We start from the raw sequence: 17,412 nt of genomic DNA, 5'->3' as shown, positions 1-17,412 counted from the left end.
TTACACTCTCTCCCTTAGCAGTCAAGCTACATATGTATTCGCCTCGACCTAGTAGTAAACATTGCCTGTATGACGTATGCCAACATTTCGTTTAGAGTGACACAGTGTATATTAGGCGGCGTAGAGGAGGGCCAGGGGTGTGGGTAGTGTTACAGGGCAGAGGACGAGCGAGAGACAGAGAAGAGAGAAGAGAGAAGGGAAGGGATGAAAGGGGAGTATAGGAATAAGTGGGAAGGTGATACGAAGGAGACCACAACGACGGGAAGAGAGGGGTACAGGGAAGAAGAGAATGAAGGGGGGATGTGATACGAGCTGGGAATAGGAAAAGAGGAGGAGAACGAGAAACAGGAGAGCAAGAAAAAGGGTAAGAATAGAAGGAGGAAGAGAAGAAGAATCAGCAGTAGAAAAAGAAGGAAAGGGTTAAAAAAAGGAGGAAGAGGAGTAGGGCGAAGGGCGAGGAGGAGGAGGAGGAGGAGGAGGAGGAGGAGGAGGAGAAGAAGAAGAAGAATCAGCAGTAGGAAAAGGAGGAAAGGCTCAAGAGGAGGAGAAGGAGGAGGAAGGGTTAGAAGGACGAGGAGGAGGAGGAGGATGGGTAAGTTAGGCAAGGATATACGGGAAGGTAAGAGGGGAGGTTAGAGGTAGGGGAAAGAGTAGGAGGAAGGAGTCAGCTTGTCTGAGTGCGGGATGGGGGCACGTCGGGGGTACACATACCTACACAGCATCCCCCCAACACCCTACACCGAAAAGAATGATCCTCCGTTTATCTTGGTAGCGGCATGACGCTTCGCTTAGGGTGACTCGAGATGGTATTCTGATTACAGACTGACGGACGACTGCATTGCTGACTCCTGACTCCCCCGACGCCGAACTGTGGATCATATACTGGGCTGTGGCTTATGTCCGTGTGTGTGTGTGTGTGTGTGTGTGTGTGTGTGTGTGTGTGTGTGTGTGTGTGTGTGTGTCTATGCCTGTGTCTGTGTGTGTGTGTGTGTGTGTGTGTGTGTGTGTGTGTGTGTGTGTGTGTGTTGCCTTGCTTAGCTCTTACATATATGTTTATGTAGATTAGCTGGCGTTCAGGATCCTGTATATCCATGTGTCTGCCCAGGCTGGCCTGGCCTGGCTTGGTCTGGCTGGCTTCTTGCTTTGGCCTGGCCCTGGGAGGGGCTGGCCTGGCCCGGCCGTGTGGCGCTGCCTTGTATAGGGACGTGCCTGGAGTACTGACTTTCATTCCCTTTCCTCTTTTTCGTTGTTGTTTTTTTCTAGTGTGTGTGTGTGTGTGTGTGTGTGTTTATCAGATATATATATATATATATATATATATATATATATATATATATATATATATATATATATATATATATATATATATATATATATATATATATATATATATATATATATATATATATATATATATATATATATATATATATATATATATATATATATATATATATATATATATATATATATATATATATATATATATATATATATATATATATATATATATATATATATATATATATATATATATATATATATATATATATATATATATATATATACATATATATATATATATATATATATATATATATATATATATATATATATATATATATATATATATATATATATACACACACACACACACACACACACACACACACACACAAACACACACATACGTACACGTGTGTGCGTTGGTTACATAAAGTAAAAAAAAAGAAACATTCCTCATCGTCATGGCAGCCTGAATATTCATCGCATTCCACCATTTTTTCTCCTGATGCACGAAAGGATATATTTTTTCTGCCTCTTCCGGCTTAGAGGGTCGATCGAGGGATGGGCTCCGGTATCTCAATGCGATGAATATATTGCATTCATCTTTATTTTCACCACGGGCGAGCTTTATTATGCGCCACACGTGGGCCCTTTATGCAGGCAGCTCACCGATTCAGCGCTGGAGGGGAAGGGAAAAAGGCGGAGGAGGACGATTTTCACCCCTTGGAACCAGTTTTCCCGCTGCGCCGCGCCGCGGACGTCTGCTCTGCATTGCGTTTCGACGATAAACAAAAGTGCCTCAAATAACACTGCTCCCTCACACGCGTCTTCCTAAATAATAGAGGTGCCCATTTTTCAGACTGCGGCTTTTTCTCTGACCCATATTTTCTTGGTAAGCAGAGTCCATCAGCGGTAATTATTAGGCAGGGCGGATGAGCCGACATCAGGCTAACCACAGGCTTCCGTGTCGCCGGTCCATAACCCTGAATTATTGAGGAAGATGAAGAAGGAAGAAAAGTCTCCTTCGCCCCTGCCACACCGAGCCAAGAACACTAACCCCGAGTCCGCCAGACAAACGCAAGGGACTTTGGTATCCACTTCCCAGGGTTCTTTATTTTTGTAGAGTACAAATTAATTTTCAGTTCGTATGGAGAGCAGGCAAAGAAATAGAAAATGAGAGTAGATAAAAAAAGAATCATGGACCATTGTCGAGTCATTATGAGTAGGTGATCGATATACACAGGTAATTCACGCTAATTATCCGTGTAAACAATGACCAGGTGTTGATTCACGGCTCGCTGACACGTACGGCAGAGAGGAAAGGGAAGGGAACCAAAGGAAGAATAAAGGAATAAGGAAACAAAGGAAGACAAACGTATAGACAATGATAAAACTAGAATGAAGATCCAAAGTTAGTGTCTTCTATCTCCGCCCCTCGACAGGGACGGAAGTGAAGTGCCGTGCTCGGGGATAAGTTATTAGTCTCCTTTTTTGTCACTGGCACGGGGAGGGTGGAGGCGGTGGCGCCCTTGTTGACGTGCGTTGCGTCAGGTGTACGTGCAGGTGTGTGTGCGGGGGGGTGGGGAGGGGGGAGGGGAGTGTCTGTGTAAGGTGGGACTGTGTGTGTGTTGGGTGTGTGTAGGAAGATTAATAGTAACAACAGTAAAATAATAATAATAATAATAATAATAATAATAGCAATAATGATATGATGAATAACCGTTTCAAGAAATTTCTACAACTTCATATGATAATAATGATAATGATAATAATAATATTAATAATAATAATAATAATAATAATAATAATAATAATAATAATAATAATAATAATAATAATTATAATGATACCAGTAATAAGTTGTGATGGTAATTGTAATAATATAATTATCACTGTTTATTCTATTAACATTAACGATATTATTATTAGTAGTAGGAGTTGTAATGTCAGCATTATCACTACTACTATTAATATTATTACTACTTAAAAAGTGTAGTGTCAGTGTTGTGCCCCTTTTCGTTGTTGCAATACTTTTCAGCGATCTGAGGATAATATAATTCGTTGGGATATATAGTTTATCATCTCGGTGGCGAATGTTTTTTTGAATCTAAGAAAGTTTTAATGTTTTTTTTTATGGAAACAATTTTGTCTATGAAAGATACATGGAGAATGATAAATATGAGTTTGATAGATAAATACGACGTATTTCCTAAAATCCGTAATAGTACAATAAATGTAATGAAGCATGTCATTAAGATATAAAATATTCATTATTGGAAATACATCAATTCCTGTCACGAGGCGTCGCTTCAGTGTTGCAGAAGAGCGGTCCTTGGCTGTCCATCCCGTCGTTGGTGTGTCAGTCAGCGAGGCGACACTCAGCCCTCCAGTGACAGGCACCGGCCAATGTGTCTTTAATGAAGCTTTATGTAATTGATGTCTGCGTTGTTTCGGTGATTTTTGGTCCAGCGTCGCGTAATTCTGACAGCTGTCCGCCAGGCTGGGGCATCCGTCACGCTAATTCCCTTTTATTAATAGCTGCTTTGGCGGGAGGCACGCGCGGCCCGACAGGTTTTGTCCGCGCTGAGCAAGAGTTATCGCGAGGAGCAAGTGTCATTACTGCGGCATTTGTTCATTATGCTGCCGCCCCTGATAACGCGATGGCCTGTGGGAGTGGCCGGCCGTTCAGCATTGCCTCTCTAATGGACTTTTTGTTCTTATCTTCATTCGCGTCTCTCAACTTGATAAGTGTGTTGTTTGGCACTTCAGGTTTAAAGATGATTTTTTTTTTTTTATTCAGTTCAAGAGTGTCGGTTACTGTTTCTCTTTACTGATGTATGATTTATTTTCTGGTAACTTTGAAGGGATTTGTTTGGCATTTCACTTTTAGGGAATCAGAATATTTCATAGTACTTCCTCCTCCACCACCTTCTTATTCGCCTTCTTATATTTCAAAAAAAAATATTCGATTTTTCTTACTTCCATTTCTACTGCTTGTTTTCTTCTACTTTGTTGCATATCGGTTACCTTCTTTCTCTTTACTGGCCGTGTGATTTCCTTGGTAATATAATGAGAAACGTTGTCAGTTACCTTTTTCATATAGCTGATTCGTTCTGCACTCTTATTAGCAGTGTTGGGTCGAGATAACTTCTTTTAAGCAATTTGTGTTCAAGGGAATATCATAGTCTATTGCCTTATATGCTCTTGGAAGCTTTTAACTTTCCGTTCATGTATTTAAACAGGCAATTGTATGTACAGAACGTATTGATATCACCTGTACATTTTAGACTTGAGTAATTTAGGCTGCTACAGGGCAACTTTTTTCTCGTTGTTCTGGTATGGGGATCCTGAAGGCGAGGCATGCGAGGTGGAGGTGTGGGAGGCGGCGGCGGGCTGGGAGGGGCGAGGAAACGACGGTCACTTAACCCAGGAACGGCGCGGCTACTGGTTTTGGCTACGACCTTTTTTTACAACATAACACATAATTGTATCTCCCACCACAAGCTGCCTCCTGCCTCCCTCCCTCTCCTCTTCCCTCCATAACTTTCTCATCTTCAAGTTTCCTCTCTCCGCCTCATCCTCTCTCTCTTCTTTGTTATCTTATATTTTTCTCTTTGCCTGATGTCTATTTCTTGTTATTCTTCTTCTTCGTCTTCTTCCTTTTGTTATCTCCTATATCATTCACCTGTTATTTTTTTTATCATTCTCTTCATCTTGAAATGGCTAACAATTCATCTCGTGATACCCAAGGTTATTATCCAGGGTATTTACTTATTAGTTGAGTCATTTCGTGTCGTGTCCGGCCTGTAATGTATTGTTGAGGGACCTGCATGTGCGACATTCCTCTTCCTCGCTTCTCGAGTCGTAGTAAAGATACGGACGGACGCCTTACCCTTCAGTGCTTGTGTTACTCCTGCTGCTACTCTGCCTTTTACTACTACTGCGATTATATTTCCTGTTCCTTCTGTCACGTTTTTTGTAATTGTATGAATTTTTTTCTCTATATTGGCAATGGCTGCAATTTCTTTTTTTTGTTGTTGTTTTTTTTTTTTGTTTGTTTTGTTTTTCGATGTTGGTGATATTATTTCACGTTGTTATTGCTGGTGTTGCTTCCCCAGTTACTACTATTTCTATTAGACTACATGATATATATTACGTAGATGGGTAATAAATAATAAGTGTGTGCCAGGGAAGGAAGGTCCGTCGAAGGGGAGAAGGTAGCATGAGGAGGAAGGGAGCCGTGGGTGGGGAGGGAGCAGGGCCGAGGCAGGGGCGGAGGAGGGATGATAAGAAGTTTGAATTATGGCGTGTAATCATCGAGGGCTGAATGAACTGATACGGGTGATTTCCTCCCCTGTTGGCTCCTCTCTTCTTCTTTTCGTTTCTCTGTCTATCTCTGTGTTTACCCTGGCGGGGCGCGGGGCAGTGTCCAGTCTTGATCACCCCGGCACGCTGGCACACCTGGCGCTGTGTGCGTGATGCCTCGCCGGGCCGCGGAGGCTGAGTGACGGCCGGCCGGTCCCTCCTCGTAGCTGGGCGATTTATGACCCGTGGGATGTTTTGTTTTAATATTCTGAATGGTAATTGGAAGTACAGCGGTTATTGGTAGTTATTGCTGTTCACAGAGGGTTAGTGTGTGTGTGTGTGTGTGTGTGTGTGTGTGTGTGTGTGTGTGTGTGTGTGTGTGTGTGTGTGTGTGTGTGTGTGATATTATTACTTTTATTCTTTTCCCACCAACGCTGCTGTTACTGTTTCTGTTACTGCTACCTCTGCTATTATATTCCTAACTTCATCTGGTGTCATCGATGCTGCCGTCTTTTCTAGAACAAAAGCTACCACTGCAATGACTATTAAGCCCATACTGTTGATGCTGCTGCTTCCGTTACTGTAAATAAAAATAATAATAGTTGATAATATTGCTGTCAATCATAATAATAATGGAAGGAATTACGCTAATACGATAATAATAATGATAATGATAACAATAATGAAATAAAATAATTGATACTAGAAATTATAATAATAAAAAGATAATAGTGGTAGTGAAAAGGATAATAATAATAATAATAATAATAATAATAATAATAATAATAATAATAATAATAATAATAATAATAATAATAATAATATCTATCGTTATCCTAATAAATACAAATTATTCAGTGTGAATGAAAAATGTTGATTGTTTGTAATAACACTATATTCACTATATTTAATGATAATGATAAATATAATAATAATAATAATAGTAATAATAATAATAATAATAATAATAATAATAATAATAATAACAATTATAATAGAAAATAATAACAGTAATACTAATAATAATAATAATAATAATAATAATAATAATAATAATAATAATAATAATAATAATAATAATAATAATAATAATAATAATAATTCCAGACAAATACCTTTCCCTTAATGTGATGTTCGTATAGAAGTATGTGTGTTTGTTCGTCTGGTTATTTTATGTGTGGATATATATATATATATATATATATATATATATATATATATATATATATATATATATATATATATATATATATATATATATATATGGTAGATTCATTTTAGAGTAAAAAGACTGTATTAAGTAAATGTAATGGCGAACTCCATTTTGATTTAAGGCAAAAAGTCATTAGTCTGGTCCGCCCCGCGTGACTGAAGTGCTGGATGGTCCCTGCATGACACGGCAGAGCTGTGCGTACTCCAGGGCACTGATGGGGTTCTTCACTCTCTTTGCATTCATTTTTTCTTACATTTATACTTCTGATAATATATTTTTTTTTATTATATGAGACTGGGTGTTGGGGCATTTCATGGTCGCTGGCCGGGTATCGTGGCTGTACCCTGGCGGGCAGGGGGCGGCAGGGGCGCCGGGCCGCGCCTGGCGTTGTGTAATGTTTAGGTAGTGAAGACAAAGAGCGAGGCTGGTGCAGGTCACATCTGGCCGGCCACCAGACGCGGACCACGCTGATGCGCCATGATAATTATGCTTCTCCTGGTGATTAATGATTTGTCAACGGGCAGCCAATCAGGTGGCGTGACGAGTGGTGACCACGCCCATTGGCTTGGCATTGACGAATGGACCGTGGGGGTAAAATATGGCCAGTCTTGGCTTGGAGCGCGTCCGTGCCATTCCACTTTAAATAATTGCGTCGAACTCCGGTGTCTGGGGAGGGTTGTAATAAAGCCGAGTTTCTTCCATGTAATGATTACTCTTGCATTCTTTGATGAATATACACCGGCAATTTTGCTTTTGGAAGGAGGAGCCTTGCCAGGGCGAGACCCTGCCGCGGGAGGCAGGCAGACCAGGCCCTGCCAGACGCGTCGTACCTCCGCCACCCTCCCAGGTTTGCCTCTGTAGCCGGGAAAAAGATCTTGTGAACATTTTCATGTTAATAAAAGCCCCCGTAATGGATTTCTTTGTGGTGCCAATCATACGCGCCGATGACGGATCGCGCCACTCCTAAAATCGGCGATCGAGGACGGGTACAAATGGTCGGGCCGGCACCGACTAATGGTCTTCATCTGTTTGAAAAAGTGGGGAGTCGTCCCGAAAAAAAAAAAAAAAGGAAACACTCCCACCACCATCATGCTTCTGCTGATCATATTATTTATTAAAAAGATGCTTGAGAAGGGTTCTGCCCAACCTGCCCATCTACCTTCCCCAACACTGTACTCGTAACATTTATTTTATATATAATTTTTTTTTATAAAGAAAACCAAATAAACAAGCCTTAGTTACTTAGCATGTCTCCTTCGGTATCCAGAAAGCATTCCTCTTCCCTGCTTGTTTAGGGTTGAATATTGCATCAACGGTATTCGAGACATCACAATGCTGCTGCACTTTAATGGGATCTGAGCTCGTAATATATATTAGAGGAGACTCACTCGCTCCCTCCCTTGACGTCCGGCCCATCATGGAATCCGAGACACTTATAGACTCGTAAATCAATCAACGTTTGCTTTTAACACTGACAGCCATCCCGACATGCGAGCAGGCAGCGGTGAGGGAAGGCAGGAAGACGAGAGGGAGAAGGCTGGCAGGAGGGGAGGGTGGTGGAGGGAAGGGAAAATGGAGGAATGGGGCGAAGATGAATGAGGCAGAAAGAAAGAAAAATGGAGGATGGAATGGCAGAGGAAAAATGAAGAGAAGGAAAGGCGAGGCAGGAAAAAATGAGGGACAAGAAAAGAGACTAGTACAGAAATATATGTACGTGGAAAAATGTTGAGAGGTCAGTGAGATATGAAAGAAAAGGGAGGAATAAAAATCGTGTGTCAAAAAAGGCAATAGGAATGAAAGGAAGAGAATAGAGACAAGACCTGAGAACGTAGAAACGAAGAACGAAATTAAAGCTGCAGTGAACAGTGTCTATATCAAACCATATAGCCCACCTGTCACCCCCAAACTCGAGCCTAAAATAATAAATAAACGTCAATAATCGCAATAAAGTGATGTTCCTTAGTGGGCAGAAACAACCAAATCAAAGCATCGCTCTGTCAACCATAATACTCGATAACTGAACATTAATAGGCCTATAGAGAGCAAATTAATACCATTCAAGGAGTGTGCACGTTTAACTTTCCTTAAGCAGATAAAAAGCTGTCAGGAAAGTAATTAATATTATGGTAAGACATCAGTGATTAAGAACTATATGTAGGTTTACTTTAATGACTATCGTTTCACTTTAGCTGCTTAAACATATGTCCGATAAACAGACTGGCTCTTATTCTTCACAAAGGATGTATGGTATGTTTCCGAGGTCGATAGGGCTATGTACACCATGATTATTAGATAGCTCTTAATCTAATTCGAATTGGCATCTTATTCACCGTTCCTTCAGCTATGGTTTTCGTACGCCATTCAACCATTGCAAAGTCATTAATTTCACGCACTTCACTCACAAGACTTCGACGTGTTGAGTTTAATTTCTGGCGTCCGGCGTGGCCATAAAAAAAAAAAAAAGCTTCAGTTGATATTGCTGGATGATTATGTTGCAAGTGGCTGTGGATTTATACGTGCACTCATAGCCCGTCGTGTGAAGAAAGATGATGTAGAGGTGTAATGTTTTGACTTTTTACCTGTACTGCTGATGACTTGTTACTTGTTATTTAGGTCATGAAGAGGGAGGTACGGGTGCTTGGTGATGGTGGAGACGGTGGGCGTTGGGCTTAGGAGGCGTTACAGATGTTACAGGGAAGCCTGGGGAGGGTTGTGAGGCCTAGTTTGGGGTTATGTGAGATGCTGACGTGGTGCAGAGACATGAATTTGGGGGATTTCGGGTGGGGGGCATTTTGGGGAAGCATTAGTATGGGATGAAGGAAACAAGAATAAACTATTTTGATGTGAATTTCCTGAAAAGAATGCTGCTACTTTTTTATGATTGCAAGCTTACAATATTACACCTCACACTTTGTTTTCCTAATGCTCGCTTTATTGACTGTGCATGCAATGGCTTTCACTTTATCTTGTTTTCCACCGCAAAGTCGCACATGGAAGGGTGGCTTTTACTTGCATGGCTTAACTTTCCTCATGACCAAGAACGCTACGCAGAAACGGCAGTAAAAGCCCTGGAAGACGAGGCGCCCTTGAATGTGTGGCTGCCTGCATGATGCCCTTGTGGATGACTCAAGGGTGACGTTACTGCTTCTGCTTCCCCGGGGAATGTGCACGCTCGGCTCTGGCCTTCACACGCTTCTTGCTTTGCTTTTATTTGCTTTCTGCTTGTACCGGATGTGGGCTCCTGGCATGCACCTGTCCCAAAGATAAGTTACCTGCATTTTTTGTTGTTGCTATGCTTGACTATATTAAGTATGATATAATTTGTCAAATGTTTGTTGTCTTGGTTTTTATTACATAATGAGTGCTTTTATAAATTATTTCGCTGGTTTGTTTTATTGCTTTTAGTTAGTTCTCTTTGTCTTCTTGATCGTCTTCCTGTCACCATTAGGCCATTCCATAATAATTCATTGCTACATGGTTTCGTAAAGAATACATCCATTGTTTTTTCTTCCTTCATTTACTTTTATCTTATTGATCCACTTATGAAAGAAACAGACTTTTCTCAGTCTTTCACTTTAGTTTATGAATGCTGCTGCTGCCACTTCCTTTACTGCAACTGTACCTCTACTAGCACTACTACTACTACGCTACAGCTACTACAATAACTACTAAAACAACAACTACTACAACAACTACAATTACTACTACTACTACTACTACTACTACTACTACTACTACTACTATTTATAGCACCACAATCACCTCTACTACTACTTTTGCTACTACGAGTACTTCTTCCATCCGCATCATCCACAACCTCCTCTATTATTACAACAACGACTACAACAAGAAAACTACTACTGCTACTACTACTACTAATAATAATAATATCCCCCATCACCACCACATACACTTTCTGAATGCCCCCAAAGTTTCCTTCACCCCCAAGGTACCCACAGTGGCCAATGTTCTTGAACCATCTGTATTGCTTAACATTATTCCACTTTTCAGCTAACCAATCAATGTTTTAAGCGTTTTACTAAGCTGTCCTTTTCTTGACCTTGCAGAGCGGAAGCGTGGGCGACAGACCTACACGCGATACCAGACGCTCGAGCTGGAGAAGGAATTCCACTTCAACCGCTACCTGACGCGGCGGCGGAGGATAGAGATCGCCCACGCCCTCTGCCTCACCGAGCGACAGATCAAAATATGGTTCCAAAATCGAAGGATGAAGTGGAAGAAAGAAAACAAGAGCAAAGTGGAGAACGGGAACAGCCTTTCAGATACACCGACCCCAACGTCCCCCTCGCAGTGACCTCTGTGCTGTGGCTCGGGTTGCCAAATAATGACCTAGAGTATACTAGGGTGTGCAAAGTGCCAGTGAAGAGTGTGTGACCCATTTTATACTGGATAATTAAGTGCTATTTTACATAGTTTACGTGTACGTGCTCCTTATGTACAGTGCATCTCCAAATATTGGCAAATGTTCTACTGAATAAACCAGTGACTCTATGTAAGCCGTGGTGGCGCCCGGTGGAGGCGTCATAGTGTAAAGTGTATTCTGTGTTATATTGGTGTTCAAGCCGGGAAACAGCCTACCAGTGCCAGTACCAAGAAGCTATAAAACAGGGGGCTTCGGTAGCCGGGTGCAGCAGTGACGTGGCACTCTCCTATTGGTGTAAATCTTTGAGTTAGCAGTGACATCAAATTTCACAACCACCGTTTGACAGTACCCTCATCAGCAAAGTCTACAATCATTCCAAGATCCAGATGAGTAAACTTTTCTTTTTCGTAAATTCCTTTTTGACAAGCAACCAGAAAGCCCCCCTCCTTACAACCACCGACACCACCACCACCAACACCACCACCAACACCACTACCAACACCAACACCACCCCAGCTCCCCCGCCAACCTGTCAGGCGCCAGACCCCTCGCTAGCCACTACCAAAAACTTAAGGAGAATCTAGCTGTTTAAACTCGACGTAACGTTTCCAGTTGCTTCTCCTACTCTGGTATTGTTTGTATAAAATAAGAGTTTCGATACAAAATTGTAATGTTTCCCTACTAGGAACAACCCAGTATATCTTATATATGCTAGATTGTAGCGGAGGTGAAACTTAAAACTAGATGTTATTGACTACTACTACTAGTATACCACACAGGTTACAAATGATCAGAGGAAATGGTTTCTTTTTTTTCATTTAGCGAGGTGATCCAATGACATGGATGGACCACCTATGTAGTGCGTAGTACGACGATGGTTCAACTGAGGAGACGGTGTGTGCCGCGTGAGTGCCTCCCCCTTTCGTCCAGTTGAATCATTAGTTTATATGTAAAAAGAGTGATTCAGGTGGCCCCTCTACAGAGACGACGGTTTCCAAGACAACTCTGGCCCATCTCTGTAGAAACTTTACATGAAACACCAAAACAAACCAGGTCCGTCAGTGTGGGTGTACTCTCTACACAGATGGCCCATCTTCGGAGTCGGTCCCTCGATCCAGATGCTCGCTCTCCGGGAGGAATAGTTGTATGGGCAAACCTGAAACCAGTCCATATCACAACAAGTATCCACATCTCTCGTGCTCAATGATATTTTGTAACTTTTGTCCTTCGTTTGGGTGTGTCGTCGCCCTGTTGTTTAGAATTGCTGCGTCGGTCAAGCGCCAGAAGTTGTTGCCCATACACTGCTATTCTACCGACCGCGCGTTGAGGCTTGTGAAGGACGGGTACTAAAAGAGACTCAACTCTGGAAGGCTGCGGTGCTGTGAGACCCGCGGGGAAGCCTTATGAACTAGCCGTAAAGTGTCCCTGTCATGTATACTGTCGCCACCTCTAAAGGGACACGTTAGCTCCTTTCTTAGTGGGGACGTGGGATTCGATGTTTGATGCACATCCGTCGCGATTAAAGATGGATGCTGGAGTTAATCACCATCCACGTGTTCAGCATCTGCCTCCCCCATCCCTTCCCCTCTCCCTCCCTTCCTCTCCCCTTCCCCCCTCCCTCCCTTCCTCTCCCCTTCCCCTTCCCTTCCCTAATCCCACTCCCTTATTCCTTCACACCTCAAGCCACCCCTCCTTTCCTTAACTCCCACATCCCTCCCTCCCTCCCTCCCTCCCCATAAACCCCTCCATTCCTCATTACCGACGCCAAAATCATCTATTTCCATCCAGTATATTTTTTAAAATGAGTTTGTACTCGAAAAACTGTACCTTCCAAAGCTGAGTCTACATAATTTATATAGTTAGACTGTAGAATGAACCAGGTCTGGACGGTGGGGTATCTTCATGTTGTGGTTCCGGGGTGGAGAGAACCCACCCCCTCTGGCGGCACTTGGGAGGAACTAAAACATTAATCACGATACCAAACTTGGAGGAGCTTTACTTGTTTGCGCATCAGAAAGCTCGCGTCCGCCGTTGGGTTAAGCATCACTGTAACCATCTATCATTTCTTGCTTATCTTCGCCACGTGTGAGCCTCCCAGATGGTGCCAAGGGCGGTGTATGAGACTGGACTCCGTAGGTAAACAAAGAGACAGAGGGGAGTAGTGAACAGAAAATAAGATAAAGTTAACGCTGATTTTCAAGCTTTCGATTTTGTCTGATTCATTAAGTTGAGATCATATTCACTGCTAAGGGAGTTTGTCCGTCTCTATGACATCCTCGTTTTCGAACCCTCAGTTGTTTTGGGATTTACTTCTTGGAGAAATGGAGATCAAAGTTGCAAATCAATGAAGGAAGGACAAGAGAGTAACTGCATCATCTATAGTAACGAATAATGGCGAAATATATGAAAAAAAATAAACATGTTTTATGGTCTCTTGTCCGGGCGGAAGTAGAGTGTAACCATCCGGCGTCACTGTGCATGTCGGGAAAGGTTCAGTTTCCCACGACGAACACTCAAAAGATTCTTAATCTGCACAGAATATTCAACAGACGGGTGTTAGGTCCGTGCAATAGGAGTATACTCTTTTGTAATCTTTAAGGCAGAGTAACTTAGGATTATTTTTAGGAATGCTCCGTTTTTTCCCCTCCTCCGATCCGTTGTTGCCCATCAGGGGTCCCCTTTAGGAGTGTCAGCAAGCGACCAGGTGCGGGGTTCTTCCTGAGTTGTTCTGCCATACCTCCGGGAGTCTGTCCTTAATACCATCCTGGAGGATGTCTTCTGTTCATATATATCATTACTTTGTAAAGTAGGGACTTCATAATTGAGTGGTCTGACAGAAAGGTCAGACCTCGTCCATCTACCATTGGCTCATACAAACAACAGAGAAAATGTAGCATTAATTGTAAATTAACATGGGGAGAGATATCACAATTATATTTTTTCAAAGGCATTGCATACTCACTCACCCCAAACCTAATACGTAAATACAGTGGAGGAACTATTTTGGACAGAGTAATTTTTTCACCTGCGAGAAACACCGTGGAGGTGTTTCATGATGTATACGATCTATAGTTCGGGATATTCTCATCTCTGGATTGGCTTTGAGACTTGTTTGTATAATGTCTGGTAGGTCTGGTATCTTGGTGTCTTGTCGTAGTGCGTGTTGACATGGAGGAGATTTGAGAGAACAAACAAACATGTATACAACCAACAAAATCGAGAGCATGACAGAAGTAAATTCAGGGATTAGCTGCACGAACACTGTATCCAAACCAAGTTATTCCTTTGTCGCAAGGCCACCGATTATGACCCAGACTTGCAGGTGCCTGGGGGGGTCCCGCTCCCCCTCCTCGCCGGGGCGGGGGGGCGTGACCCTCCCCGGCGCCGACTGCTTCAGCCCACTCTCGCTGGTATGGAAGTGGTTTCTTGATCATTATTTCCTGGTTTTTGCAAAAAAATGCCTTAAAAAGTAAATGTTGCAGAACGCAAACGCAATCGGCAACATCCCACCAATGAAATTAATTAATTGATTAATTATGGCTCCTCTTGCCTTTCTTTGATGAAGTATTGGTTATTCCCCCCTTTTGCACTGCATCTGAAAGCCAATAAATCACCATTCATCACAAAAGCTGGCAGAGAAAAATACCCAACGCATCACTCATGATCACGACGCGTTCATTGCGAGCAGCCAAACACTGATGTACCTAAGTTAGCATGTGGATCTCGTTCGACTCTCTCTGTACGTAACTGCAGCTGCTAATGTTAATGATATTAATATTGTGACCCTCTATTTCTCACTTCTGTCTTCATATGTATTGATCTTGGTAATGTAGAGGTAGTGAGTGATCTGTCTCTCGGTATAGTATCTTGTGTGGGCATGTTGTAAGTAAGGTATATATGTTAGTGTATTTAAAGTGAACTGGGACATAGGCCCTTCTCGCCGCAAACTATCGAATGACAGCCAGCCGGTTGACCGTCGTGGGAATTATTATTATCACCTATAACTGTTATTATAATTATCACATTTATTTTTCTTACTGTTATTATTTTTACGACTACCATTATTTTTATTTTCTCTCATAACGTTGATCATCATCCTCTGTTCTAGTGTCATATGATGCTTTTAACATTAATTTATATTCGTATACTTTATTTCTCTAAGGATATTTTCCGAGGATTTTCCTCATAGTTATAATGAATGAAACTCAGTGTTACTTTACCCAACTCCGTGTATACGAGCCGTGTATACTATACTTATCTTACCCAACCAACGAAAGCCTGTAGCCAGTGTTATTGACATGTGTAGTGTTATATAGAAGTGTGACTGAAATTTAGGTTTAATCAAAGCCTAGAGTATTATCAACAGTCGGGTATCTTCATACTTTACTGAACAAAATGTTTATTGTTACAGAAATCTATGGCATACCCAGACACTGTTGCTTTGTCAACTCATTAGTTGTAAGTCTCATACAAACACTTAAAGAAGATATCAATGATTTCATTTCATTATAGTTTATTTTTCTGTCGTTTGCTTTAACTATCAAGAAGTTTCTATTTAATTTATTTGTTCCCATGAAACATGATGTATTCCTACATGTATCCATTAATTAAGCTGATAACCTAAAGTACATACGGACTGTATCCAATTAAAGCGTGGAACCTGATGACTAGTGTAAAACAGCCATTTCTTGGATTTTAGTGGAGCAATTGTGTTGTACCCTGATAATAGTTTTAATATTGATAGGTGTTCTATATTTTGTAACCATGTACACAAAGGTGAGGAGATATACGTAACTCTATACCAAGCAGTATCAGAACCAAATAGACGCTTGTAAGTAATGCATAGCGCTTTCTGGCTTTCTTACCGTGTCTGTTTACGACGGCCGTCTCTACATTAGTTGTTATTGAGACATGTGCAATGTATCCAGGGGTATTTTCACAGTGGGGTTTTCTCTTTACTTTCTCTGCGAGTCACCGAAACGGACCTCAAAACATCCCCCCATAAAGCCCCATTGCCCCCCCTCCCGCCATCGTCCCCCTCAAGGATATTGCTGTCATTCACACGGTTTGGCGCTTCGCTCGAACCCTCAAATGCATCATGATATGGCAATAACAACCAATGTAATGTAACTTATTTCCAATCGTAATTATTATTACTGTACATTTTACACATTTAAATGCCGCGGCAGCTTTTTTTATTTAGTTTTATTGACTAGTGATTTTTTTGTTTTGTTTTTTACGTTGTCATTTTTACTTATCCATAATTTCACTTAGTCCAAGGCAATAGTTTGTCAACGTAGAGAAGATTGTGACTCAATTGTGGCTTCCCTGGTAGTCGTGAGGGAACTTTGATTGTTTTCTCCATTTTGCTGATTTTTCTCTGTATTATACTTCTCATCGTAAAGTAAATTGATATCCGGCTGTTATCTCTGCACTCAAGTGAGGTGGCCCAGAGGTGTGGCTCACCCGCGTGCCGCCACACACCTTGGTCCATTTCCTAAGCCAGATCCGCGTCTTTTTTTTCTACCCTTGTGCTCGCTAGTTACCACACAATTCCATGTCCAGAGAGAAAACAAGATCTGCTTTACGACCTGACGACTCGTAAGGGGTTTTGGGTCCTCTGTTCGCCACCAAGAACTGATAGTATACCAACTAGGGAAGCCAGATTGGATTATGATTTCTGTGGTGATTTTTTATAACATGTAAAACCTCGCTTACTTCTGAATGTAAATATTCTTTTTTTTTTCTAATTACAGCAGAAGCTCTTTAAGGATAAACAAAGCAGTTCATGTTCAAGAGGTTAACAAGTTCAGATGTTTCCTATCAGCAGAACATTGTATTTGAACTATTGTATTGATGACTGGACAAGTATGTTTATGTTCGTGTGCCACTCAACATGTGTCTGTAAATAGAGAACAACTTCGCAATACAAACTTTAATGAATACTTGGCCTTTCATTACGATTCTTTCTGGTGCCTGGTGCTGGATTTATTTATTTATTTATTTATTTAAGGAAAAGGTGCTTATCTCTCTTCGTAGCTATTGGAATGCGTGGATAAGTTATGATGTTTACAGGAGTTGGATGTGAGATTTGTGATCTGTGGTCGTGTTGGCCATCAATTTACGTAGGAGTTTGTTAGATCGCTTTGCCAATCTTTTCGCAGACGCATTTCTTAGTTCCAGCCGGGAAAGTGCTCCTGAAGTCGTCGGTGTGGGGCTGTAA

At 41.6% G+C, this 17,412-nt stretch overlaps 1 protein-coding gene across 8 annotated transcripts in view; it reads left to right on the top strand.

The window, feature by feature from the left end:
• LOC127008919 (homeotic protein antennapedia-like) overlaps positions 1–17,134 on the top strand; it is a 101,909-nt gene extending 84,775 nt beyond the window's left edge. For 7 of the 8 annotated variants that reach the window (XM_050881397.1, XM_050881396.1, XM_050881401.1 and 4 more), the window contains one exon: positions 10,873–17,134. In XM_050881397.1, coding sequence (XP_050737354.1) covers positions 10,873–11,120 — 248 coding nt within the window. In that variant the 3' untranslated portion in view covers positions 11,121–17,134. The remainder of the gene's footprint in view (positions 1–10,872) is intronic. The other variant, XM_050881404.1, reaches the window with a different exon arrangement.
• Positions 17,135–17,412: the final 278 nt, after the last annotated feature.

This window comes from Eriocheir sinensis, chromosome 39 (assembly GCF_024679095.1).
Source record: "Eriocheir sinensis breed Jianghai 21 chromosome 39, ASM2467909v1, whole genome shotgun sequence".
NCBI lineage: Eukaryota > Metazoa > Arthropoda > Malacostraca > Decapoda > Varunidae > Eriocheir > Eriocheir sinensis.
This window is presented reverse-complemented; position numbering and strand designations above follow the sequence as displayed.